This window comes from Rhizopus delemar, genomic scaffold, assembly GCF_000149305.1.
Source record: "Rhizopus delemar RA 99-880 supercont3.7 genomic scaffold, whole genome shotgun sequence".
Taxonomy (NCBI): domain Eukaryota; kingdom Fungi; phylum Mucoromycota; class Mucoromycetes; order Mucorales; family Rhizopodaceae; genus Rhizopus; species Rhizopus delemar.
Genome location: NW_027137833.1, coordinates 1,109,583 through 1,135,329, shown reverse-complemented (window position 1 = coordinate 1,135,329; position 25,747 = coordinate 1,109,583). Strand labels below are relative to the sequence as shown.

General features: G+C 33.8%; 12 protein-coding genes across 12 annotated transcripts; 6 read left to right on the top strand and 6 right to left on the bottom strand.

Annotated features, from left to right (window-relative positions):
- Window positions 1-61: 61 nt before the first annotated feature.
- On the top strand, window positions 62-632 carry RO3G_09630 (uncharacterized protein; the record flags this gene model as incomplete). The annotated part of the gene is made up of 2 exons (XM_067664215.1): window positions 62-115; window positions 399-632. 2 exons carry the CDS (start codon window positions 62-64, stop codon window positions 630-632), a joined length of 288 nt encoding a protein of 95 aa, XP_067520316.1.
- A 319-nt stretch (window positions 633-951) lies between these two features.
- RO3G_09629 (uncharacterized protein) lies at window positions 952-2,436 on the top strand (the record flags this gene model as incomplete). The annotated part of the gene is made up of 5 exons (XM_067664214.1): window positions 952-1,158; window positions 1,226-1,324; window positions 1,408-1,495; window positions 1,572-1,641; window positions 1,704-2,436. The coding sequence occupies 5 exons, from the start codon at window positions 952-954 to the stop codon at window positions 2,434-2,436; spliced, it is 1,197 nt and encodes a 398-aa protein (XP_067520315.1).
- A 476-nt stretch (window positions 2,437-2,912) lies between these two features.
- On the bottom strand, window positions 2,913-4,280 carry RO3G_09628 (uncharacterized protein; the record flags this gene model as incomplete). The annotated part of the gene is made up of 1 exon (XM_067664213.1): window positions 2,913-4,280. One exon carries the CDS (start codon window positions 4,278-4,280, stop codon window positions 2,913-2,915), a length of 1,368 nt encoding a protein of 455 aa, XP_067520314.1.
- A 1,366-nt stretch (window positions 4,281-5,646) lies between these two features.
- Window positions 5,647-5,944, bottom strand: RO3G_09627 (uncharacterized protein; the record flags this gene model as incomplete). Its single annotated transcript, XM_067664212.1, has 2 exons — window positions 5,647-5,747; window positions 5,794-5,944. The coding sequence occupies 2 exons, from the start codon at window positions 5,942-5,944 to the stop codon at window positions 5,647-5,649; spliced, it is 252 nt and encodes an 83-aa protein (XP_067520313.1).
- Window positions 5,945-7,589: 1,645 nt separating this feature from the next.
- Window positions 7,590-9,054, top strand: RO3G_09626 (uncharacterized protein; the record flags this gene model as incomplete). Its single annotated transcript, XM_067664211.1, has 5 exons — window positions 7,590-7,749; window positions 7,922-7,975; window positions 8,136-8,577; window positions 8,647-8,692; window positions 8,749-9,054. The coding sequence occupies 5 exons, from the start codon at window positions 7,590-7,592 to the stop codon at window positions 9,052-9,054; spliced, it is 1,008 nt and encodes a 335-aa protein (XP_067520312.1).
- Window positions 9,055-9,784: 730 nt separating this feature from the next.
- Window positions 9,785-11,136, bottom strand: RO3G_09625 (uncharacterized protein; the record flags this gene model as incomplete). Its single annotated transcript, XM_067664210.1, has 3 exons — window positions 9,785-10,038; window positions 10,207-10,678; window positions 10,735-11,136. 3 exons carry the CDS (start codon window positions 11,134-11,136, stop codon window positions 9,785-9,787), a joined length of 1,128 nt encoding a protein of 375 aa, XP_067520311.1.
- Window positions 11,137-12,033: 897 nt separating this feature from the next.
- RO3G_09624 (uncharacterized protein) lies at window positions 12,034-12,433 on the top strand (the record flags this gene model as incomplete). Its single annotated transcript, XM_067664209.1, has 2 exons — window positions 12,034-12,118; window positions 12,324-12,433. 2 exons carry the CDS (start codon window positions 12,034-12,036, stop codon window positions 12,431-12,433), a joined length of 195 nt encoding a protein of 64 aa, XP_067520310.1.
- Window positions 12,434-13,581: 1,148 nt separating this feature from the next.
- On the bottom strand, window positions 13,582-14,226 carry RO3G_09623 (uncharacterized protein; the record flags this gene model as incomplete). The annotated part of the gene is made up of 1 exon (XM_067664208.1): window positions 13,582-14,226. The coding sequence occupies one exon, from the start codon at window positions 14,224-14,226 to the stop codon at window positions 13,582-13,584; it is 645 nt and encodes a 214-aa protein (XP_067520309.1).
- A 1,319-nt stretch (window positions 14,227-15,545) lies between these two features.
- RO3G_09622 (uncharacterized protein) lies at window positions 15,546-16,147 on the bottom strand (the record flags this gene model as incomplete). Its single annotated transcript, XM_067664207.1, has 3 exons — window positions 15,546-15,616; window positions 15,647-15,659; window positions 15,899-16,147. The coding sequence occupies 3 exons, from the start codon at window positions 16,145-16,147 to the stop codon at window positions 15,546-15,548; spliced, it is 333 nt and encodes a 110-aa protein (XP_067520308.1).
- Window positions 16,148-17,444: 1,297 nt separating this feature from the next.
- On the bottom strand, window positions 17,445-18,121 carry RO3G_09621 (cyclin domain-containing protein; the record flags this gene model as incomplete). The annotated part of the gene is made up of 3 exons (XM_067664206.1): window positions 17,445-17,474; window positions 17,643-17,806; window positions 17,866-18,121. 3 exons carry the CDS (start codon window positions 18,119-18,121, stop codon window positions 17,445-17,447), a joined length of 450 nt encoding a protein of 149 aa, XP_067520307.1.
- A 1,528-nt stretch (window positions 18,122-19,649) lies between these two features.
- On the top strand, window positions 19,650-20,700 carry RO3G_09620 (uncharacterized protein; the record flags this gene model as incomplete). The annotated part of the gene is made up of 5 exons (XM_067664205.1): window positions 19,650-19,682; window positions 19,806-19,923; window positions 19,974-20,116; window positions 20,169-20,485; window positions 20,670-20,700. 5 exons carry the CDS (start codon window positions 19,650-19,652, stop codon window positions 20,698-20,700), a joined length of 642 nt encoding a protein of 213 aa, XP_067520306.1.
- Window positions 20,701-22,412: 1,712 nt separating this feature from the next.
- Window positions 22,413-22,646, top strand: RO3G_09619 (uncharacterized protein; the record flags this gene model as incomplete). The annotated part of the gene is made up of 1 exon (XM_067664204.1): window positions 22,413-22,646. One exon carries the CDS (start codon window positions 22,413-22,415, stop codon window positions 22,644-22,646), a length of 234 nt encoding a protein of 77 aa, XP_067520305.1.
- Window positions 22,647-25,747: the final 3,101 nt, after the last annotated feature.

Below are 25,747 nucleotides of genomic sequence, written 5' to 3'. Positions count from 1 at the left end.
TAGAGGGATTCAATAGTGATACAAATGTATTAAACAGTGAGAGTTTTGAAAACATGTCAAAATGTACTGGAACAAGCAGAGTGATACTCTTTGTATATCGTTATTGGCTTTAAAGGTGAATCAAGTACGAATCAACATGATTCCAAATGATTTTTGATCTCTCAGTTCGTGCTATGCAAGTATGTAGAAAAAAAGAAATCTCATTTATTTGGAAAATACTGTAACATTACAGATCTTTACCCTCTCCCCCTTTTTTTCCCTTTGTCCCTCAAGGGTCTTGGTTTATTTAATATAATTTGATCTGGCCTAGGCAATACAGTACTCTAAGATATCACACATCCATTGCAGTCACTTAAAATTTTATAAATAAAATACCTTGTTTAAACATAATATTACAGATTCCAAAGCAAGCTATTATCTACGAATTTCTCACCACTCCAGGCATCTTCACTGCCTTCCGATGCTTAAGATTCTCCATTATTTCCTACTGTCAAACCACTGCTATTTCAGCCATGTCAGCGCTCATCATCTCCCTAGGCAATATGTGGGCTTCCCGCTGTATGTGCATCTTTCAACAGACAGAATTTATTCCACGAGTCGTTCACAAGAAGATAAGACATGATATTAGCTAATACATCTCTAAGTATGCCGATCTTGAATAGCTTGAATTCTTTTTTTTTATGTTGCATTAACCGTTAATTTAATATTATGCATCTATACTCTCATCATATCGCTTGTAATTGCCTCTGAATGAAAATAAATCGAGTAAATACAACACAACAAATAAAAATCCTTCTAAAAAAATATTACAGATCGATTCAAGAACAGGTGATATCAGAGTGTTCTTTTGAATCACAATTATTATATTGATCGTGATCTCTCTGTGACTGCTCAAAAGCTGGGATATTTAATGTGTGAATCTCGTTGACCTTTCCCTTTTTTTAGTATCAAATGACTCAAACTTGGACAAATATTAACCCCAATCTTTCAAAATGGAAGGAAACTCTCAAGCAAAACATGATTGGTAAAAAGCTATCTGATTTGCGTACTCCTTCGCTTGTCATCGATAGAACAAGGCTAGAAAGGAACTGTCAACAACTTGGTAAAATAACTACGGAGTTGAAAATCAAAGTTCGCGTTCATGTCAAGACACATAAAGTAAATTAAAATTGTACAATATTTGCTCTTTTTTTTTTTTTTTTTTTGCTCAACTCTTTCTCTCTAGACCTTGGAGGCTACAAGGATCCAATTGGAGGGTGCTAAATCAGATGCTATCGTTGTTTCTACCATGGCAGAAGCTGATTTTATGATAAATTCTGATTTGGTAAAATCTCAGCTACTCAAAGAGGTTTGTTTCTTTCGATTTCTTCATTGGCTATAACTCATATAAAAAGCATTTTTTCATAGGTTTTGCTCGGATTCCCTATAACACCAGACAAATTTGCTGAAGTATTCGAACTTTCAAAAAAGGTTCCTTCTTTCCAAATTTTTATTGGTAATCTACAAACATTTTTATGCAACAGAATAACCAAAGCCTGTTCTAGATAGCATCCATACATTTGAGCTACTAGAGTCCTACGTTGCTTCAAACAATGAGACTGCAAAAGTAAATGTATACATGAAAGTAGATTGTGGTTATGGGTAAGTGAACTTGGCTGTATAGCATAATCGTATCATTCTAAACCATCAAACTCTTTTCAAAGACGTGCCGGTGCTCCATTGGATCAAGATGAAACAGTTGATTTGGCTAAACGTCTTCATGATTCTTCCAGTGTACATTTTCTTGGTATTTACGCTCATGCCGGCCATTCTTATGCTTCAGAAAATGCAGAAAGTGCGTTTGAATACTTTCAAAATGAATGTAACGCAGCTCGTGCCTTCCGAGATCTCTTTGCTCAGCATGGAATTCATATACAAAGCATTTCGATTGGTGCAACACCTACTGTGAAAGCCCTTTTAAGATTTATGAATGATAAAAACGTTGCAAAAATCCTAGATGGCATTACTGAAGTGCATGCTGGTGCGTATGCATTCCTGGATAGACAACAAGTATCCACTGGCCTAGGTACTTTTGATGACGTTGTTTTATCTGTTGCTTGTCGTGTTTCTAGTATTTATCCTTCTCGTGGAAGTATTCTTATTGATGGAGGGGCTCTTGCTTTTTCAAAAGATACTGCTCCACAAGGAGGTTTTGGTCAACTGTTTACAGACCTTGATCGCCAAGAACCTGTAGCTGCCCTTACCAAGATTGCTCAAGAGCACGGTGTAGTGGCCAACTTGGATGATAATGCTTTATCTCGATTTGAAATTGGTAAAGTTGTTTATGTGATCCCTAACCATTGCTGCCTTACAGCTGCTTGTCATGCATTTTATTTGATTATTGAAGAAGGAAAAGATACTGTAGTTGATGTGTGGGTTCCTGTCAAGGGATGGTAAATACTTTCTTAACTGTGTAGCTCTTAGATTTTGTCATGTCCTCTCAAGAATATTACATCACAAAGGCGAATTGACTTGCATAATAAATTTGATGACTACATTTTTAACGCGTGCTTTATCTTGACCATTTTGTTTTTTAACTCTTGTTATACATCTAACGAGAGATTCCGTTAGTGAATCAAATTAGGAAAGTTAAGATAGAGTCTTACGCAAAAAAGTTAATAAATTGAACAGCATCTTATCTTTCATTTTATTTGTTAAAAGACAAAGATGGTTTGTGTGAGCTTGACGATAGTCCAATGGTAAAGAGAGTATTGGTTTGTTTTATGAAGTAACTTACCGACAATTGCTCTTAATTTTAAAGAAGCCTAAATAAAACAACTACATGTGTGAAATTTTGAAATAAAGTATGAAAAGAACATATAGTGATATAGAGATGTAAAATGTATTTATTCCTTTTCTGATGGATTCTCTAGTCAATTATGATCACATTCCCATTTCAAAAAGTCTTCATATGTCTTGACTTTTCCATTACTTTCTTTTACTGTCTGTTTGAATGCTGAAAGTGTATGTTGAAATCTGCGTTTGTGATTCGAAAACCAATATGTTATATTACGTGGCTTCAGCCCTGTCTCTTTTTGAATTTGTTTACGCTGTTCTTTAGTAAGCCTATCCCGAACACTGTAGATATCATAAAAGATTGATTTGAGGTAATGAGTTGTTCTTTCGTCATAAGAAGTAGCCGTTCGTCTTGAGCTGCTTCTTTGACCTTTTATGCGAACATCTGATTTACTGCTTGTAGTTGATTCCTTATCTTTTGAAATATTTAAGTGACTATCACTTTGAGACATCTCACCATACACAATTCCATCTTCGTCTTCAATAGGACTAATACATTCATCATCTTTGTCTAATTCTTCCATATCGCTGGTATGCTCTTCATTCTGAGGCTTACTATCTGTAAAAGTTTTTACATTATTAGGATCACAAGAGAGAAATTGTGAGCTAGATGAGATAGGCACACATTGGGTAGTGCTGAGTGTACTAGTTAAAGAACAACCTTCGGCCCAAAGAGTAGTATCTAAAAACGATGCGGATTGATGATATTCATTTTGTTCAGAGAGAGGTAGTAAAAGAGTAGAGGATCCGGCAGGAGTATTCTGAGAAAGTGTCAGTGATGGTGCAGTGAAGGAGAACTGATTAAGCGGCTCATCGATATTATGAATGTGAGCAGCTGGAGAAGCACACTGAACAAAACAAGTGTCACCTTCTTGGTCAAGCTCCATACAAATTCCATTATCTACTTGAGAAGCATCAACTTGGGAAGAGCTTAACAGAGAATAGGAACTTAGATCATGATCTGTTAGATCCCCAAAAAGAACTTTATCAGGAGAAGCCAGAACAGCTAGATTGTCTTGAATAGGCACAAATGAATTGAAATTAGATTTGACTTCCCTTGATTCTTGTTTACTTTTCATTACACTATCTACCAAAGGGGCGATTGCTTGTAATGGGCTCTGATTAAACCAAATACGACCATTTTCAATAATTTGAAATACTTGGTACACCACATCCATATGATCTTTTAGCTGGCGAAAAGCAGAAAACATATTACGAGAGACGTTTTCTGAATCATCACCTGCCCGGGAATGCGACTTTGCGATAGACATCATTGTATAATTTATTTGAGTAATAGAAGACTGCAACCAGGTTTGAACGTTGGGTCGATGTTCTGGCTCTTTAGCTAGCATAATGTGCTTCTGAAAATCAAACCATAAACGCGAAAAAGTATGGAATTCAGAATGAGATATAAAAGAGGGCAAATCAGGAAAGTGACGAAGCATTTTAACCAATGAAATAGGTGATTCATTATTTACGTCTTTTTCTTCATCCATAGGCGTCTCTGGATTTAAGTGTGTTTTACAAAAACCTGTAGAAAGATCGTCGAATGAAAAATCATTATCGTATGGGAGATTAAAAGAAGCAGGTGGAAGCGAAGCAGGCACGGTTTCTGATTGGGAACTGTGTAATTGTATGTAAGCATGCGCATGATGCGACAAATTAAAGTATTCTGGTAAACTATTGGGATTAAGAGGATATGAACTTTGCATCGTAGAAAATGTATATAAAGCTATATGATGCCAATATCACTTTAGTATTTTTTTTTTTTTTTTTTTACATTTTGCTTTATCGCGTAACAAAAAATGGAAATGTTCTGTTTCATACGATAAAGAATATTCGTACCCCCTTTTTTTTTACCAGTTAGTTAGTATGTTAAAAGGATCGGTTTATTTTTAAAAGTGAGTTATAGCGACTTTGATTATGTTTGGCTCATATATATTTATATATTTTACATATCCTCTTTTCTGTTTCCTATTCAAGCGAACAATTAAATATAAAGAGCAATAAAGGACGCAACTAAATTAGGCAATAATATGGATCTTTAATTCCCTTGATTATTATGATTTAGTGAGGTCCTCATTCTTTTGTGTGCTTTGACCCAAACAAATGCAAAAATAATGACTAATATAAATATAATTAAGATTGAATGCTCATATGTATAAGCACTTGATGAATAGATCTCGTCTTCCAATGATGTATCGAATGCTGTATTGACTTTGTTTTTTGCCATATCATGTTCCCTTACTAATTCATCAATAATTCCCTTTGACGGCTCAATGATAAATCTTTCCGAATGAACATTTGGTTCCTTTGTTATTTGTGCGTTGGGTGTGAATGATTCCGATTCTACAATGCTTGTTGCTATCGTTGCATGGAAAGCTATTGAAAATTATAATAGCAATAAGTCAGTGTGTTCATTTAAAATTCGTCTTCACAAATGTTCTTACCTGTAGAAAAGTGTGTATCGTCCCACCAAATGTATTCATCGGATGATGGGCACGGCTCGCCAGATTTAACACAATCAGCTATTATTGAAGTTGTTGCATATTTATAATTAAATATAAATGGATCCACAACAATATCGTTTATCAGTGAATGAATATCAACAAGGTCCATTTCAAGTGCATGATGATGCTTATTGACATTTGATACATCTCTTTCTAACATACGATTAATTTCGATTGCTGCTTGGCTTTTATTGCTTGCTTGTTCCGTGTTGTAATAATACGGCATATATTCTAGTGGTGGTATATTAAATACAAGAAACTTATTTGCTTGAAAAACTTTGTTGATTGATCTCTAAATTAATCATTGTGGGTTTACTTGTGTTGAACTCCATATTTTTTCTTTATTTACCAGTGTTTGACCAACACATTCTGCAATTTGCTCAAGGCCAAGTTCTTGCTTATCTAAACTGAATGGTTTGTTTTCTTTTTCTGTACACTATCTGCTTACCTTTTCCCTCGGTCATTTCAGAGACATCATGCAAACCAAACCAAATACCATAAACAGTTTCTGATGGATTCAAATTCAATCCCGATTGGTAATATGCTTCTACTTGATCTTTAAAGCTTGGTACATACGTTTTGTTGGTATTAGAGTACATGTTGTTATCGCATACTGAGTCACTATATGCGAAGCTGTAAAGCGAAGCATTCCACGCTCCTGCTAAGTATTCACTCCATAAAGGGCCATTCGACAGGCGCTGATCAATGCCGACATCTAATTTAATCAAAGGAGTTTATGCCTTCTTCTTTCTTTTTAAATGTACTGCCTTGCCTGAATTTGAGTCTCCAAAAATAACCAGATTCTTAATATTGCTTGCTAAAATTAATCTCGGTAACTGAAGTAAATACAAAATAATAGTTGGATTCATTTCTGAGATAAAAACAAAGAAATTATGAATAAAGTTTCTCCTTTTCACTGTATTTCTCTTCTCATTGCGCCAATTAATTCTTTTTCTGAGTCGTTAAAATTTCCAAATACGTAATGGATAGAGGCAAAGTATATAAATAAGTCCAATACTTTTAAAGGCACTATATAATGGCTCCTGGAGTATCAATAAAAAACGTTTCCAAATGAATTTTCATTGAAAATCAAAGCAAAGGATAATATACACTCTGCCTTAAACAATCGTTGTTTCTCCAGCTTGAATCTTTTAAGCTAATGGATATCTTAATTTCAGCAAGCTAATAATTAAACGCTATATTGTTAAAAGAATTGGTTCAATTAACTGATTTCATTCTATCCTTCATATATAAAAATACATGAACGATTAGGTTGGATAACAAAGACGGAATCAAATTATTGCTTGATGCAGAAATATTCATACCGCTTGTAATGTCCGACCTATAGAACCGCACAAGCTTTTAGCCTTAAATAAAATAGTTGCTGCAAACCTTATATTACATACACTCAATAAAGTAGTATAAATTAGGCAAGCATCTTTAGCCAACATAAATCCACTGCCATGATCGATCCCATCGCACTTTATAGCAAGTGAAACAATCGAAACCAAGTTTTCATTATTTGTTGAACGGAAGATCAAGAGACAGCAAATAGAATACGCAAAGCTCCGATCACCATTCTTGGTTTTGTTGGGTGGTGATTGCAATGATTCTTTGTAATTAAAATTTAAGACATATAAAATTTCTATCGGTTTTTGTCAATTGTCCTTACAAGCTGATTTGAGTTTATTTATTTAATAATCTGGCATGCATGTAGAGTTTCCTTAATTGCTGAAAAAATTACATTAAATATTTATCGAAATTAAGAATAGTCTAAAACTGAGGCATAATCACTCGTACATCAACAAGTTTAACTATGTAGCATTAAGAAAAGAAGTTGCATGTCCTTACAGTTTCATTAAAAGTCGAGTAAAATGAATTACTGCCAATTGTTCCTGAAACATAACTCAAAATGGAAATCATTTACCTGCTTTGGAAATTGTTAACAGTCTCAAAAAATATTAAAAGCGAGAGAAATGTCATTTTCTAGTAAACATAAAGAATAGATCAATATCTTGTTTTAACTATTATTCAATTGCTATATGATAAAGAGATTGAGTAGTTCAATTGATTAGTTTGCTAAGAAAAAAAAAGCTAACAATTTTTTTTTTCGTTCCACTCCAAGTAGTTTAACGGAAAAAAGGGTCGGATATATGAGATATAATTATTAAACTTGGCATCTTATAGTTTTTGAAACATTTTCTTGATTTTCTATCGTTTCTTTCTTTCTTTTTTTTGCTAACAATGTCTGTGCCAATTGAAAAAGCTTCAAAAACGGAAACCAACGAAAGTTTAGCAGATTCATGTCTTGCTCATTCATTGCAGTCAAATGAGCCAGAAGCCATGGAAATAGCCAGTTGGAAGATGAAGGCATTTGTGTTACTCTGTATACTTTCACTACCAGGTAGACAAAAGAAGTAGAAACTTTTAGAGAAAATTACTTACAGTAAACCAATTCTTCAAGTTGGCTGTCACTACATTGAAGCAACACTTGGAACACTAAAAACAACATTAAAGCATGCAAGTGTCGCTTATTTTTAATGTGTAATTTGTAGTCTTATACATCTATCAAATAGTCTATGCAAATCAACAATACTCAATTTGGCATTCTTATGTCTTCTGTCACACTTGTAAATACCGTTTTGCCGCTGGTGGCTGGTTTTTTAGTGGACGACGTTCATCGTCTGGGTCCAATAAGATCAACATCGATCGTTAGCTTAACTATCCTATTTGGCAGTATACTTGTCTCTATTGGTGCTAACGTTAATAGTTACGCATGCATGGTAACAGGCCAGGTCATTTATGGTCTTGGTGGAGGTATGATTGTCACTATGCAGGAAGGCATTGTTTCTCGCTGGTTTCGGGATAAAGAAGTAGCCATTATTGTAGGCATTCTGTTATGTGTTGCTCGACTGACAAAGTGGGCAGCCAAAATGGTTGCATACCCTATCACCAACGCTAGTGGGTCGCATGTAACACCGATTTATGTAGCCACTATGCTTTGTGCGTTAGGTGTACTGATCAACTTTGTTTATTGGATAGTCATGTGGCAGAAAGGATGGGTGACAATGACCGGAAAAGAATTGGTGCATAAGCAAAAAAGAAGAGAATACAAAAAACCATTTCAATGGTCTTATTCTACATTGTTTTATATACCAGGCATATTTTGGATGGTGCCCTTGGTTCAGTTGGTCATGTCTAGTGTCCTTAGTAGTTTTGACGATGTCGCAACGTAATAATTCGTTTTTTTATTTGAATTTCAAAAGGCTTATCCACTCAACATATATATAAATTTGTATAGAGAATACGTAGAATTTCGTTACAAAACAACTAGTATTATGGCCGGGGTAAGCAAGCATGATTCCTTGCATTAACAAAAAACAAAACTGATTTGCTTCTGCAGTATCAAAGTAGCTTGACCCAAGTAGTTCCGGTTGTACTTGCCCCAATAATGGGTATTGTTGTACATAAATATGGTCAACGCCTTACAATACGTAAGCTAGCTACTTTTTGTTTGATCAATACAACAATAGTAAAATTGATTATCATCATATGTAGTGTTTATAGCTTCGATTGTGCTATTAGTGGCAATGATATTGCTAAGTTATACATGGGTGACTCCAGCTATCGGCATGATTGTCTTTTCACTTGCTTTAGCACTTGGTCCTGTTTCACTCTTAAGCTCCACATCTTTACTATTACCACATGAACTGTCAGGCACGGGCATGGGGCTCCATAAATGTGCAAATAATATTGGGACAACCATAGTTTCTGTTTTGGTAGGCTATGTTCAAGATTTAACATATCACGATGGTAATCCAAACGACAATATAACAGATCTTCAAAGTGAGTACAATGGCGTGATGATACTATACCTAGTTCTGGCAGGTTTATCAATCATCATTGCCTGTGCATTTTTTATACTTGACCGAGTGGTACTCCATAGCTGGCTGCAAATAGGCAAGGTTGAGCGTGAAAAGAGGCTTGACGAATGTATCCATGGCTATGAAAAAAATGAAGCAGATTTAAAGATGGTTGGACTCCAGCTAAGAAAAGAAAAAAAAATTACTTATTTTTCCTTTTTTTCTTTCTGGTTGGTTATTTCTTGGATCGTATTCTTTGTATTTGCATTAATGCCCGTATATCAAAATTACATGTAATTAAGACCAATTAGATAATAAACAAAACAATACCATTTATAATAAAAAAACTATCATTGTTTTTTATATCTTGCTTCTATTATGCATGCGAAAACCATCCGAAGCTTCCAAACAAAACCCATTGAATATCTTTTAAACATAATCCAACACAACTATACTCTTGGTAGCTGCTTGGGTACTGGTTTACGGTTAAAGCCTTTTTTCGATTTCTATTATCAACATTTTCCATAGACTAAAGATGTAACTTTTTATTATATTCTACTCTAAAACATAGGATTCCTAAATGCTATTCTCAACTGCTGTATCAGGTTTCGGTGGAAGATCTCTGCCAGCTTTTGCCCATTCTTTCAAAATCTCTCCAGGTTCACCTAATACTTCAACAGCACGTGTACGACGATTGTGCTCATGATCGCATCTAACACCTTGTTTACCAATGACCACTCGATTTGAAGATTTATCCATATTTTTTTCTCCTTGCTTTACAAAGGCTCGAACACCTTCTACCAAAACAGGCCCATCTGGCTTAAAGTGTTCTGTAGTTGTATGTGTAAACTTGCTCACTGTATCGTAACAATTTAGACGTGCGCATGTATTCAAAAATTGTGCAGAGCAACTAGGACAACAGAGCATAAGAATGTTGCACGAAGCATGAGAACAGTTTTGATATCTATTGCAGGGTTGTCCACATAACTGACATTTACCGAGTAGTTCATCTGTAATCTTTTCACCCATACGAGCATCAAATGTAAAGTTTTTTCCCCGAAAAAGAGATTTTTTATCCTTTTGCTCAGCGATCCAACGACCATAGGCAGTGATCCCACCATCTACCAAGCTTACTTTTTCGAAGCCTGAGGCTGATTGAAGAATGGCGCCAGCCTTTGTGCACCGAATACCACCTGTACAATACATGAAAATTTCCTGGTCTCGGGGTACTTCTTCACATATTTTGTTCATGGCTGTGATACAGTCTTTATAGGTATCAGCATCAGGACAAATAGCTCCCTCAAAGAATCCAATATTGCTCTCATAATGATTACGCATGTCAATCAAAATAGGCTTCTTTCCATGCTTTTGTTCGTATGTGCTTAACTGTTCATGCCATTCAGCTGGTGTCAAATGAGAGGGCACGTTACTGAGATCATAAGTAGAGGAATCTAGACCATCTACAATGAGCTATAAGGAAACATGAGTTAAATTCTTCGTTTACAATAATCAAATAAAACTTGTACTTGTTTACGAATGCGAACGTGCAAAGCACGAAAAGATCGTTTTCCATGTTCTGTACCCATGTTCATATCCATCAAATCTCCTCCAACTAAAGGTTTTATATTATTTTCTACGTATTCTTGAAGTTTTGGTAAGCATTCTTCTGGACAGGAGACTTGAGCATTGATGCCTTCTGTTGAGATGTATATTCTTCCCACAATACCGAGTTCACCCAAATCAATCAAAAGCCTTTCTCGAAACTCTTCCAGCTCAGGCTTTGTAAATTTATGAAATTTATAAAAAGCAAGAGTTTTGTATGTTGTGGGATCATAGTTTTCTATTTTTGATACTGGCTGGTTTCGTAAATCGGGGGAAGACGTTGAGAACTCGGAGGTGGACATGTGAGTAGCCAAATCGATCGTCATGGGCACAGTAGCTGGAATAAAATTAAGTTTAAATGCGTTTTTGAAGTGATAAAGATTTCTGTTGGTTAACGGTAGTCTTTTACTGGACCTAGCTAAACAGCGAAACATGAACAACAACAAAAAAAATGACAGGGCATTTCCTAGTCATTTGCGGCTTTTCTGTCCTATTATTCGGTGTTTGAAAACTTTTTTCTCTGAGTGAAAATAAAGGGGTAATCCGCTTAGGAATTCTTATGGGCAACAGCCGAACATAGAAAACCTTTATCATATTTTCCTTTGCTGTCAAAAAGTAAAAATTAAATATGCCTCCGTTCTAATCATCATCCTTAACCTGATATAGAAATCTCATTAATTTTCTACCTTTAACAACTAGCTTTTTGTGACAACAGCTATTCTTAATAGCATCCAATTATCAATTGCATCCTATTGTTGGAGAAGAGGGCGACATTAAATAACAGTACCTTCTTCTTTTTTCTTCTTATTATTGGTTTGTTCCAACTCACTCGAAACAGTATCCTATATCTCTTGTAATCTTTATATACTTTTTACTCAATTGCTTTCATTATCTTATAAGACGCACTAGATAAACCCTGGACAATCTGCGGAAAATACAAAATGATTAAGAATTTTACATAGAAAAGAACGATGTATCTGATATACTTTCTTCTGATCAAGCATAAGCCTAAACGCGCCTGAATATGCGAGATATACATGCTCTTTGATCAGCTGTGGATCGATGTGTCCTTGGCTTGCTACGTATCTATTTTAAATGTAAACCAACATAATTTCATGTTGTGTATTTCCATGTTTATTATAATATAAAGCTTCTGCGTGTGTGATTTATCCTGGTAACCCAGCGTTAGACGATATTTTAAATTAAGGACAGTGTAATGTCGAATGGCCATTGTAGGCTGTTCACTTCGGGAAAATTTGACTGTAGTTATTGTGCCTACAAAGAAAGCAGAGCACATGCAATCTCTGGGTACGTCTCTGCATTAAGAGTTGTAAGCATAGGCTAGGATCCTCAAAAACCAAAAAGAATGTTAATATAGCTTACAAGAGAAAGATAACTAGAACTAAGAATACTGCGCGAAATGGTGCTGTAACTGGTTATTATAAGCTTTATAGCTAAGGTGATGAAGCTAAAGTACAAGCTTTACAGCATAAATGCTTTTATCTTACTATAGATAATGTACCTATCCATACATCTAATGGTGCTCAAAGCACGATGAGAAAAGAGGACATAGATGCATTTGTCTTCACACTTGTTCGAAGATTCACACACAATAACAGCTGAATCATGTAAAAAAATATCTCGCCGTACCGTAAATATTTTTTTTCAACACACATTATAAAAATTAAAGCAAATAATAATGTTGACGAAATAAAAACGAGCGATGTGATACTAGCCTTTTAAGTCACCTTTTATTTATTCGAAATTATAATAAATAGAAGATCTAAGATAATATATCTAAATATATATACCTTATCCTAACCAAATCGTATATTCGTGAAAATAGTATAGAAAGTGAGCTTTAAATGACCCTAACGTTGTTGAAGAATAGTTCAATATTTCATACAAAGTCTTCACGGAAGGGCTTCTAACAAAAACTCCAAGCGAACCCTCTTACAACTTACATTACAATGCTGAGCCTATCACTGGAAGGCCAATTAGTAATAGATGTCCCAATAAAAAAAATCATTACGGTAAGCATCATAGAATCATCATATTCTCAAGACGTACTATTTCATAATATTTTATCATTCAAAAAGCCACAAAAAGAATACCAATACTAGATTGACAACTTCTCAAAAACTTTATCCAATGCCATCATTAAAAAATGGAAGGAGCCTCAGCTCTAAGAGAGATGATTGAAGAAGAAGACCCTTACATCGTCGTTCCTATTCACCAGAAATCAAGCAAGTATCTATCCCTCAAACACAAGAATATAGTCTGCTAGTGTCGCTTTTGGCTTAAGCGTTACAACAAAAATATTCTTAAACGTTATGCAGTATACAGTCCAGCTTTTAAGAAGAAAAGACATCTGTATGGTTCGTTACTTAGTGATATTTGTTTATTCGCAAAATCCACAAAAGAAAAGATATTGAGGGTTATGAAGAGCATAAAGCGCCTTAATGACATGCTGTTTATAAATTTGAAAGGATATGTTAACAATAACTATGTCATTAAAAATCATATCAAATAAAATATGGAGAGAGCAGTATGATGCTTTAAAAGATGTTTTTTTTTTTTTTTTTTTTTTTTTTTTTTGCTTTTATCTAAATAAACTGACACTTGTAATTACATAATAACAGATTTAGAAAAATATATTCAAGTGCATACAAATAAATCTGCATTTCACAGTAATAATATTAAAAAAAATAAACGAAAAGCATAAATGCACATGTAATAAGGTGGTTGATATATCTAGCTTCAGAAATAGGTCACAAATTAGGATCTGGAGATGGTTGGACTTTCTTTTGCAAAGGAGCTACTCTTGACATTGTTCCAGCAGTTTTCTCTGCAGAACACTTAAGAAAAGCTTTTGACATTTTTTCTTTCTTCTTTGATTTTCTTTTTTTTGCAAAGTAGAACATGCCAGCAGCGGCAATCAAACAGACGCTACATATAGTTGCAACAATAATAACGATTATTTTTACAGGCATTTGGTGGTCATTATTATTTTGATCAATAAATGTTGGCGGTAAACGGGCTGGAGGTATGCTAGTATAACTATCATTGTATCCACCATTAGTTTGTAACCAGTTACTGTTACTATCAGGAGCAATACTATTATCATTGTTACTGCTGCTTTTGCTGTTACTGTTATTATTGTGATCATTCCCGATTTGCATTGAGCTGCTGTTACTACTACCATGCACATTACCATTGTTATATGATTGATCACTATTGCTGCTATTAAGTTGACTATCTTTGTTATTTCTGCCATTTTTATTATCGTTGTTACTGATTTCCTCGCCAGTACTTTCATTATTATTGAGCAAATCAGTAGGGCTGGATCCATTCACTGAATTTGTTGTATGAGATTTATCAACATTACTATCCCGTATAATTAGGATTTTAGCCATAGTAAAGAGAGATAGAAAGACGAAGAAAGGAAATAGAATTGGGCTGGTTTAGATTTGACATTCTGTATTATTTATTAATTCGATAATGTCCTCAGGGAGACTATTATCATGCGATGCTATGGATTTTGTGGGGTGCGACAAAAGGAGGTGTCAAATGGCTGCAAGGAGTGTATGTTCTCATAATTTTCTTGGTTATTTTGTCCATTTTCTCTAAAACGATTTTCTCCATGGTAATTATTCATTATAAATGATCCATACACTATTTCCAGAAATTGAGGTCGCCATGACTTGTCGCAATTATATATAAATTGTATTATAAAACTTTACAAAATGCAACTTTAATTTCTGGAAATAGTGTACTGTTGGATAACAAAAAACGTATGCTGGCTATATTTTTCACATGGAAAATCAGCGTATAATGGGCTTAAGATGCAATTCCCATCTATATTTTTATTTTACTATTTCAACCACACGGAAACTATCCTGATAAAAAAAAAAAAGACAAAATCTGCCTTACATTTCGATCACTTTTACCTGCAGGAGAGAAGAAAAGTACCATACTTTTTTTTCCGATTGAGGATTTAAAGGGATGCAGATCTTTTTAAAAAATTTTCCCTTTTTTTTAAAAAAAATAAAGAAAATTAAGAAAATGAACATCCTAAAAATTATTTCCTTTCATTACCAAACCCAAGAAAATGCATTATTATTTTTAAATAAGAAAATGTACGATAAATAAAATGACAATATAAAAAATAAGTTGACTTAGAATTAATCATTCTAAAAACTGTTACAAACTTGTGTTTTATGGAGAACTGCTTTACGTCATATAAATCTAATTAATATGAGAGTTTCCAAGTAACATTTGAGGCTACTTGTAAGCTATAGAATGATATTGGGCGATTAGTAAAAAAAAAAAAAAAAAAAAAAAAAAAAAAAAAAAACAAACAAACAAACAGGCGTAGTTTCTTATTGTTTGTCACTTTGCAAACACATATTACAAATCAGAGAGGATGCAAGTAGTAACAAGTTACAATTTTCATTTTATAAGAGATTTGTTATCGAGATAACAACCAACTTAAAAGATACAAGGGGAAGGGGAAGGGAAAGGGAAGCTAATGCATTGCGGAGATAAAAAGGGAGGTATTACGATTAAAACAAAGGAATATATGATTCTTTTCAGTAACGAATTTTTGATGATTGAGGCAAATTTACATAATAAACATAGCATTTATTTCCTGATAGCTTGAATGCTAAAACAAATGATTATTTTTGGCTAGGTTAATTACAAAAATCCATCTTCTTCTCCTTATAAGCATTTATTATTCTACATGAACCCTGAGTACCAGTGTCTTTATGGTATAATACATGTTCATAAATGAGCTAATTACAGCTATTTGACAGTATTATCTATGAAACTTACATAAATAACATGCCTTTAATCGCAAATAAAAGCTCAAAGCTGCATTTTTTTTTTTTCAATTCTTCATCTCTACAACTTGACAAAAGAACAAGGTGAGTATGATTTCTTTTTATGAGGACAGAAAAGGAAAGAAATATGATTGAAGTGGAAATGATGCCATGAATGTGGAAGAGGTTATTAATCCAAACAATCTGGAAACCTTAACATCAGACGTTACTGCGAATATCAGGGACCAGAACAAGAGCCTCTTACTAAAGGCTTAGACACTGGAACGTAAGGTGTGACTAATAATGTAAGAATAGTAAAGAAGTAGAAAGCATCATATAAATACTGCAATAGTGAGCAGAAGCTTCTTTTTGGGTATAATAACCGAGTAGAGCTATACAACGCAGCAAGATCTGAAAGACTAACCGATGGAATTGATGAACGGATAGCACAAAAGTGGGCAAAGAGGCTCAAAGAGGATAAAGATGGGAACATGCTTGAAAAACAAACGAACATAGTGAACAGGAAGACAAGTCAACTTTAAGAGGAGCATAAAGCCCTCTTGATCAGCTTTTACGACAAGTATCCTCAAGCGCGAATGGGTGATACTATTACGCCTCTTACTAAGAAATTTAAAAATTTCTCTTTAAAAACTTCCAGTGTTCAAGTTCTCTTGAAAGATGAGTGCAAGCTCTCTTTCAAAAGAACAACCCGTTGTTTTGAAGCGAGAAATAATCAACTAAAACTCGTGAATCGAAAAGCATGGATTGAAGAAATGAGTAAAACGGGCGTGAAATTTCTAAACAATTGTGGTTCTATAGACGAATCAGGCTTTGGCATCAACATGAGACCATTTGGAGGCCTATCAGAGAAGGGCACACCAGCTATAGTTACTACTCCCTCTACCAGAGCAGCGCCATATCCTATCCTAGGAGCAATTAATGTTAAATTTGTCATGACATTGGAATCCAGGAACCCTCAGACATTCAAAAGAATAGAAATTGATTATGTAGACCTTAAAAGAAAGGCTCCCACTAATTAAGCAAGCATGCTTCAAAAGGAACTGTTACTGGACATTATTTGCAATTTATTTATAAAACCTTGAATGAAATGGATTTGTTCGAAGAAATGAAAGGATTTTATTTTATAGTGGATAAAGCACCCATTCATACAGCCAACGAGATAAGTGAAATGATCACACAGAGAAAATATAGATGCACTTACCTTTCTCCCTACTCCCCTGAACTCAACGCAATTGAAAATTCTTGGCCCGTAGTCAAAAACAAGGTCAAATGGAAGTATGTTCGACGATACCAGTGATTTAATCACAAGGATAGCGAAGCCTTGCAAATTCGTTCCTCCTAACCATCTTAGCGCATTTTTTTAGCACTTGATAGATGATTTTGAAAAGTATAAAAGAAATGAACCTATTCAAATACCCTTGAAAGTATAGAAACCGCCCTTTGAGGGAAAAAAAAAAATGCCTTTTAACAATTTAACAATCGTCTATTAATATTGTATTCCCCGTCACTCAATTTCAAAAACCGTCCTATGGCACTGTTTTCACTGTATATTATTTTATAATGTTTTTATTTAGATTTGCATTAGAAATCACGTCAACAAAAAGCGAGACGATATTAAAGTATCTACTATTTTTCTTCTCTGATATATATAGAGTGTCCTTTGTTTTGAAAAAAGTGTAAGTGCAATTTTTATATATTTCTCTCACTTGTTTTATAATAAATCCTTATTTATTTCAAGTATAACTTAATTCAAAAAAAAAAAATTCAAATAAATAATTATGAAAGTTTTATTATAAAAATAATATTGGATGCTTGTTATTCTAATATTTACAATTTAATTATTTACATTATACAAATAAAGCTGAAATTTTTCTTGATGTTTTTTAACAAATTCATCCACTTCATTTGAATCCACATACAAATCAAACTACATTTTCGTTTTGTTTTAGACTCTTGTTACACGACCTTTGTACCTCTCAAAACATTACCTTTAAAACACTAAGAAAACTTCTTTCCATTTCATTAAGTTCTTTTGAGGCATAGATTGGACTAACTATCTTGTAAATAGATAACGCATGAGCATTGTGATCTTCAATATACTTTGTTGCGATAATTATTGCAGCCAAAAACAGTTTATAAGGTGTATCGTACTCTAGTGAAGCAATTGAATTTAGTCTTTTTTAAGTCTCTTTTCATCATCTAATAGCTTACCTCCATTTGCTTCACTTGGCAAATTATTTTTTAATCTCTCCAAGTATATTAGGCCTACTACAAGTACAGCAGGACTTAGACGGCATTTTTTATAAATTGTTTTTATAAATCTAGGTAATGAGGGTAACAGGGCATGTTGATAGTATGTCACTTCATTTGAGCATCGAACCAGATGGTAGACATGATGAACCATATGAGAAAGAAGCGGTTCAGGGCTTGATTTGAAAGTTAAAACAGGTGAAGTATGAGAGTTCATTAATGAAAAAACAAAAAAAGCAAAAGCAAACAAAAGATAAAGACCTGTTATTATTCCTCTTTTTATAAATTATGAGGATAAACAGAGAGAATAGAGCCTTATTTGGATAATATTTCTTATTTGTAGCAAAAAATGATGAAACAGTTTGTTTTATAATAAACAAATAATGCAGCAACCAAAAAAAAGGAGAAAAGGGGCAACTGGGTGTAAATAATAAAGAAACGTATCGTTTTTAGATATTCTTATTGGCCTATCTATCCAAATATAAATTCAACACATTAATTCGAAAGCAATGTTCAATCCTATTTCTTTATTCTATTTTCCTATCAATTCCAACATAAGGCCAAAATAAACAATAAGCTTATCTTTATGTGAAAGATGCAACAACCGGATCTTCGTTGTTTCATCTTTTGAAGGAAGAAAATAACCTAAAATCTTCCTCATAACATGTGAGTGTTGTAAACAGAAATTGGCTTATAATTGTTTGTTTTCATTGTAAAATAAAATTCCATTTATCCGTAATTACAAACTGACACTAAGAATTAAAGTACAATTAAACAGTAATACTATTTAAATGATAACAGTATTTTATAAGGATAGCCTAATACATTAATCATTAAATATTTGTATATAAAAATACAAAAGTTCCTTTCAACTGCAAATTGTTTATCAGATTTTTTTCAAAAAAAAAAAAAAAAAAAAAAAAAAAAAAAAAAAACAAAAGAAACGATAGGCGTAAAATCGTATTTTATTATTGTAGCACATAAATATAAGATCGGGAAGATGGTTTTGATCTTTCAGTTTCTTCTTGTTTGAAATAATAAAAACTGTTGAATGCTATATAATTATAAATTTGTAGTCAAACTTTCATCTAATCTATGAAAGGATTACAAATGCGGCTCTTAAAGTAATACCTGAAAATTTTGGACGAGGTTCCAGTTGGACCAATAGAGTACCAAAACCAAAGGTCCCTTTTTCTTCCTTTTTTGACATTTCAGTAAAAATGGTGCTTCAAGATCAACTCAAAGCTACCCTAGAAAAGAGACGCCACATATCCAAACTGCGCAAACTTGTAGTGAATCCTATTGATGCTGTCGACTTTTCGTCCAACGATTTTTTGGGGCTTTCCCACAGTTCAATATTCCGTGAAAAATATTTGTGTGAATTATCCTTGTTACCTACCATTTTAGGATCTACAGGATCGCGTTTATTAGATGGTAATTCTGTATTCACTGAAGATTTAGAGAAAAGAATTGCCGGATTTCATAAGAGTGAAAGCGCACTCATATTTAATTCGGGATTTGATGCCAATGCCAGTTTGTTCAGTACATTACCCCAACATGGGGACATAATTTTGTATGACGAACTCATTCACGCGAGCGTACACGAAGGAATGCGCGTTTCAAGAGCAGCGAAAAAGATACCTTTTCTTCATTCAAATGTCGAGGATTTTGAAAGAGTATTATCAGAAGTTGCGAAACAATATCCCGAAAAAAATATATTTATTGCAGTAGAAACTGTTTATTCTATGGATGGTGATATTGCTCCTTTAACCGAAATTGTAAGTGTATTAAGGAAATACTGGCCTAATAAAGAAAACGGGTATATCATTGTCGACGAGGTAATAGAGAAAACGCATAAATGGAAAATGAAGACATAAAAAATATATTTTTCATGCACATAGGCACATAGCACAGGCGTCTATGGGGAGCTTGGACGTGGTATTGTATGCGAGCTTGGTTTAGAGGACGAAGTATTTGCTCGACTTCATACATTTGGAAAAGCATTAGCTAGTACTGGAGGTTGGTTATGACAATGAATATTGCAATCTTATTAGTTACTTATTTTTTAGCTGCTGTTCTTGGGTCATATGTCTTGCGAGAATATTTGATTAATTATGCTAGGCCACTTATTTATTCTACATTTATGCCATTCAACTGCTTAGTATCTATTAAGTGTGCATATGATATGTTGGAAAATGGTCAAACTATATCAGTAAAGTTTTAATGGAAAAAAAAATCATGGGTTTTCTAACGACTTTGGATAGATTCAGGAGCATCTTCACAATATCACAAAACGATTCAGAGAAACTGTTAGATTACCAGTTGGTACATTGCTACCTTCTTCGAGTCCAATTCAAGGTATTGTACTCAGCGGCAATGCACCTGTTAGAGCATTATCTAGTTATTTAAACAGTAAGAGATTTATCGTCAAGCCAATTTGTTCTCCAACTGTACCAAAAGGACAAGAAAGGGTGCGTATCTGCCTTCACGGACACAATACTATAAAGGAAGTCGATGGCTTAGTTGAGGAAATACACAAATTTTTTCAAATAACTTCGCCTGAATTTGAAGAAGCTAAATTGTAGAGAAAGACAAAGGAAATGAAAAATCATGTTTGCTTGTTATTACTTAGTCTAGACGATATTTTATAACTTTAAAGCTACATATCAAACAAAAAAAGATAATACGTATAGTTTCAAAATTGTAGTTTAAAATAATACATACGAGTTATTTATATAATGATTTATTATTATTATTATTATTAGTATTGCTGTTGTTGTTACACTTATTCAATGATCTTTGTTCAGTATGGTCATCTAAGTGACGTTTGAATGTTCTGCATTCCTATTTAAGACAAAGTACAACGATATACATCCATTGCTTGCAAAAATGAATAACAATAAAAAAAAAGTTTGTAAACCTGCTTGATATAAATGATTACCAGATATTATCTATCAAAATCAAGTGAAATTAAACTCGTCACGCTTTGCAGGTAAAGAAATTATTAATATTAAATTTAACTTGATATCGAATCTAACAGCTGCGCCCCTGTTACGCAATTGATTATAACAAGCAAGGGTATACAATGAACAAAGATAATTGAACTCGCTATATCCTACAAAAGCTTTAAAAACGAACAAGCGATAAGCTAAGCACCTCAATTTCTCTTATTTAACCCCTTTCCTTTTACATGATTCACTTTTCAGTTCATTATTTATTCTTTTTTTGTGTAAATAAAGCATATCATTTAGCTTGACGTTAAAAATCTTGATTTTTACTCCAAATCACAAGTAAATCAGGTCCTTTGACGTCAAAAGGTTTTATTATAACTCTTATTTCGCTATTCACGAAAATTCTTCCAGCTTTGATCCTCTTGTTCTCATAACACTAGATCTTGTGGTCACTTATTCCCAACCAAATCTACTCATTATTCTGTTTCAAGTATTTGAATCAGATTATTTTATCGAGTCTAATTAAACCAGAGATTATATGCTTGAAAAAGCGAAAAGTATTGTTAAGGGTACATAAGATTATCGTTACTTTATTTTAGTAAAAGGAACCAGGTATGGCCCTGAATAAAATCTTGATATAACTTGGTGTCATTTATAACATTATTCCCAACACAGATCAATAAAATATTTTGATTAGATTATTACAATAAGCTTTAAGCATATTAACTTCACATAGTCAAGTATAGTGAGTTGCAAAAACCGGACACAAAAATAAAAAAAGCCTGCAAATTCGTATAAATCATAATCTATTAAAGTTTTTAATCCCAAGTTTTGCACATATGTATTGTAATATATTGTCATGTTTTGACATGTCAATAAGATACGGTCTTATTATTCTGGACTAAATCTTTACAAATGAGTTTGAATAAGAATAGATCTGAATACTTAGCATTCGGACGGGACTACTAAATTTATATTCTTTTTATATGTTTTGGGTTTACTAATAAAAACAACAGCTTTATTGGGGTTAATAATAATGAATAATATATGAATAGTAAATATACGTACTTTTTCTAATTCTCCTGTAATTATTTTATAAGAAATAAACCCAAGAGAAAAAGAAACAGTACAAGAAGATAATTGTCTTTTATACAGGATAAGATTTAACTGTTGTGATAATAACAATAACATTTCCTGAATTAGTATGTTACTAATATAGAAAGAAAATAATAATACTAAAAAATTTAAAAAGGAAATTTTCACACTTTTCAGATCCTAATAATTACCAACTGCCCTGAACAGCCAAGTTTCACTTTCATCTCAACAGTTGATTATTAGCATCAGTTTATAAAATTTTTGTACATGCCTCTTCCCGATAACAATACGTTACACTCCAGGGCGAAGTCTAATACAAGCAACAACCCACATCCATCACCCAAGCGAAGTTATGCTGATGCAGCCAAACGGGACATCCCTTTGACACGTCGACCAACTACTCGCCATTCTCTATTGAATCTAGCAGCCGCAGTTACTATAGATGCAAAATCTGAAACCATCATGATTCAAACTAGAATTTGGAGACATTCACTTGCCCCTCGTGGGTATTTTCTTGACATTTCCAAGATTCCTCATCTCACAGATGAGCAACATTTCGACGAAATCCTGATAAGGAATTACAGTCATGACTTTTTTTATGGGCTTAAAGCTCTCGGTAGTCGTACTACTGGACGCTATATCGAACTTAACCCAATACCTGAAATTGAGGAAAAGTTTTCAAAAGAAGGTGTTTAGGATAGGGGGGTTTTAGGTAAAAGTAGTATAACAACAAAGATAAAGAAATACTGTTAGAACTTGGTATCTCTTTATTAAGTTAAGATAACTAAGATTGAATATATTATAAAAAAATAATTCTACATGTAAAAAGTGAGACATGATACGGATAAAGAATTAGGACAGATTTATGATCAATTCGACAGAATAGATGATTACTATTTCTAATTATTAGTTTAGCCTGTTCCTAGCTTGTATTGTCAATTATGCTATTGGGATGGTTTCAGATAACTCTGGATGTAGGACTATTTAGGAGACGGTACGAATGAATATAAAATCCTCTAGTTCCGTGATTGGAGATTATGGCTAATAATAATATCTCAGTTAGGATAAATGTTTACATGACTTAATGATGATCCGGTAAGTAATTGTCATTCCTTATTCAACATGCTCATATCATCAATAAACTATATTACAACCATGTCATATTATTTGACTGTGTGAAGTTAATATGAATAAAGCTTAATATAAAAATCTAATCAAGGTCTTTTATTGATCTGTGTTGGGAATAATGTTATAAATGATTCCAAAGTTATGTCAACATATTATTTAGGATCATATGAGATTCCTTTTACTAAAATAAAGTGACTATAATCTTATGTATCCTTAACACACAGTCTGACCAGCTTTCACTAAAACAGCTACAAATCAAAACAATTCTCCTGTTGTGCATGGCAACCATGTGGTGTCCAAGATCAGATATCGGTCGACTTCAATACCAAGACATCCAGATTAAAGAGGAAGGAATTTACTATAGCGTTACTCTACACTCCAGAGAACCAAAAGAAACCCAAATATAATCAACTATTCTAGGCGGATTTGAAGATAAAGAACTTTGCCCCGTCCACACCTTGATCAGAGTTGCTACCAGTACCACAAATTTAAGGCAAAATTTGTCAAAAGATCACACTCTCTTCCTCACGTATCTTGATCAAAAAGACAAGCAAAGTACCTCTGTAAAACCAACGACGGTAGTAAACTGGATCAAGGAAGAAATGGGAAAAACCGGTATTGATATAACACTATTTCAAGCACATTCCATCAGAGCTGCCTCATCCACAAAAGCAGTTGAATTAGGGAACAGTATCCAATCAGTCAAAAAACATGCCAACTGGAGTTTTACGTCCAATACTTTGGAAAGATATTATCTCAAACCTTCAAGTCAACAATCTTCTTCTAATACAATCAACAACTCCATTTTTTCGTCAACGGAAAACAGTATCACATTGGAGGCCGGAGTGAAGTCAACTGGGATTAGTTTAGGTACAGTAGTGGACAAAACTGGTGCACAAAACTTTTTTTCAGCTTTTAACCACTATTACTTGCTCACGATAATTGCGATAGTCATGAAACTATATTAGAAGAAAGATATACTAGCCATTGTAATTTATGTGTATTCTTAGCATGACATTGTTAAAACTGAGCGAGGAACATGCTTTTTATTTATAAAATTTTATATTTTCTAAAAACCGCAAAAGTGTCTAAAATCTAAGACTTTGTATAATCATCTCACCTCTTGATATTATCGAATATTCTTCTTGGCATATGCTAGTAGTATACGTGTATATCACTTTCAGTAAAAGAGCCCAATCCTTTAACTGCTCTTTTCCAAAGATAATCTACCCTTTTTGGTCTAGTGCCGTATCGTCATAGCTTTGCCTTCAATTGCCACCGGACATGCTTAAGAAGGCTTAAGCCGGGATTAGTGGTAACTAACCCTTTAGCACAGAAGCGCTGCTATCAAATATTGAGCTTGTGGCTTGCCTTAACTTGTGCTTTGTGTCATTGTCATGCTGAAACGAGAGATTACGATATTTTAGACCACTACACCCTTGGCTTTTGTGGTATGTAGTAGGCGAAATACATGTGTATATCTATGACTTTATTACAGCATCGTATACTTGACACAAATATCCTGGTCCTCAATATCTAATACAGCCTTAAAATGTAACAGAGCAACCAACATTCTTCATTGTTTGATCACCGTAAAAAGATCGCTAAGGTTGCTCGACTTGCTTTCAATATTAGTGTATACTATCTGCACTCATAACCTTCATGTTTTTTTCATTGCTAAATACGATGGGCTTCCAGCCTTCTATAGTATACGATGGTTTGTCGTGATATCACTTTCATCGCTTTTTCTGGCTTATACAGCTAATGAAAATCTTCGATTCCTTAGTTCCAGACTCAAAATCTAGCTTCCTACAGTGCCTTCTGACTGACAGTTTGCTAATACTGTATCCAAAGGATCTCAAAAAGAGCTGAGCATCAGAAGCTGTGTGTAAAGATCCTTGTCGAAAGTTTAGGCGGATGATTGCATTAGTTATTATGCTGACTACGGACCGGTCGACTACCCACAGTCACAAAGCCTTGATGTTCTTTTCTTCCTTTCTTATCCTGTTAATTGTCCATTTGGAGATTCTTGCTGCCCTAAAAAGATCTGCTGCCGTACGAACTAAGTGTATTCGAAATCTCAGAGCTTCGCTTTTCCAGTTGCTTATTTTCTTAAGCATATAAGGCAAGTACTTTGTCATAGTGAATAGGGTAAAAACAAAAGGGGGAATTCAATGGGAAATACAAAATAAGCATGGGTTTATGTATTTTTCAAGAGCTACTAAAGCTCACTAATATACTGTGAAATCTGAAAGCAGACGAGAGAGATATGAGGAAAATTGAAGGAAGGTTAGACAAGTACTATATTTTTGGCGAAAATTGAAATATTCAAAAAATCACTAAAAATGACCTTATGCCTGAGGGATGCCCGACACAGTTCCCGTTTACATATCATAATGTATATTTTAGACTGCCTTTCAGATGGTATATGCCACAAAAGTCGCAGGCATATGGCGGAGATGCAATACTGATTTTCATTTTTGTGCACCAGTTTTGTCCACTACTGTATATGATGAAGCAAAAAACATTGTTAGTTCATGCAGTGAATGTCAGAAGCACAACATAAATAAGAGAGGTTATCATCCATTGACCAATGTTGTAGCTCATAGGCCGTTTGATCATATTGCTATAGATCTTGCTGGACCACTTCCTGCTACTGGAGATGATTA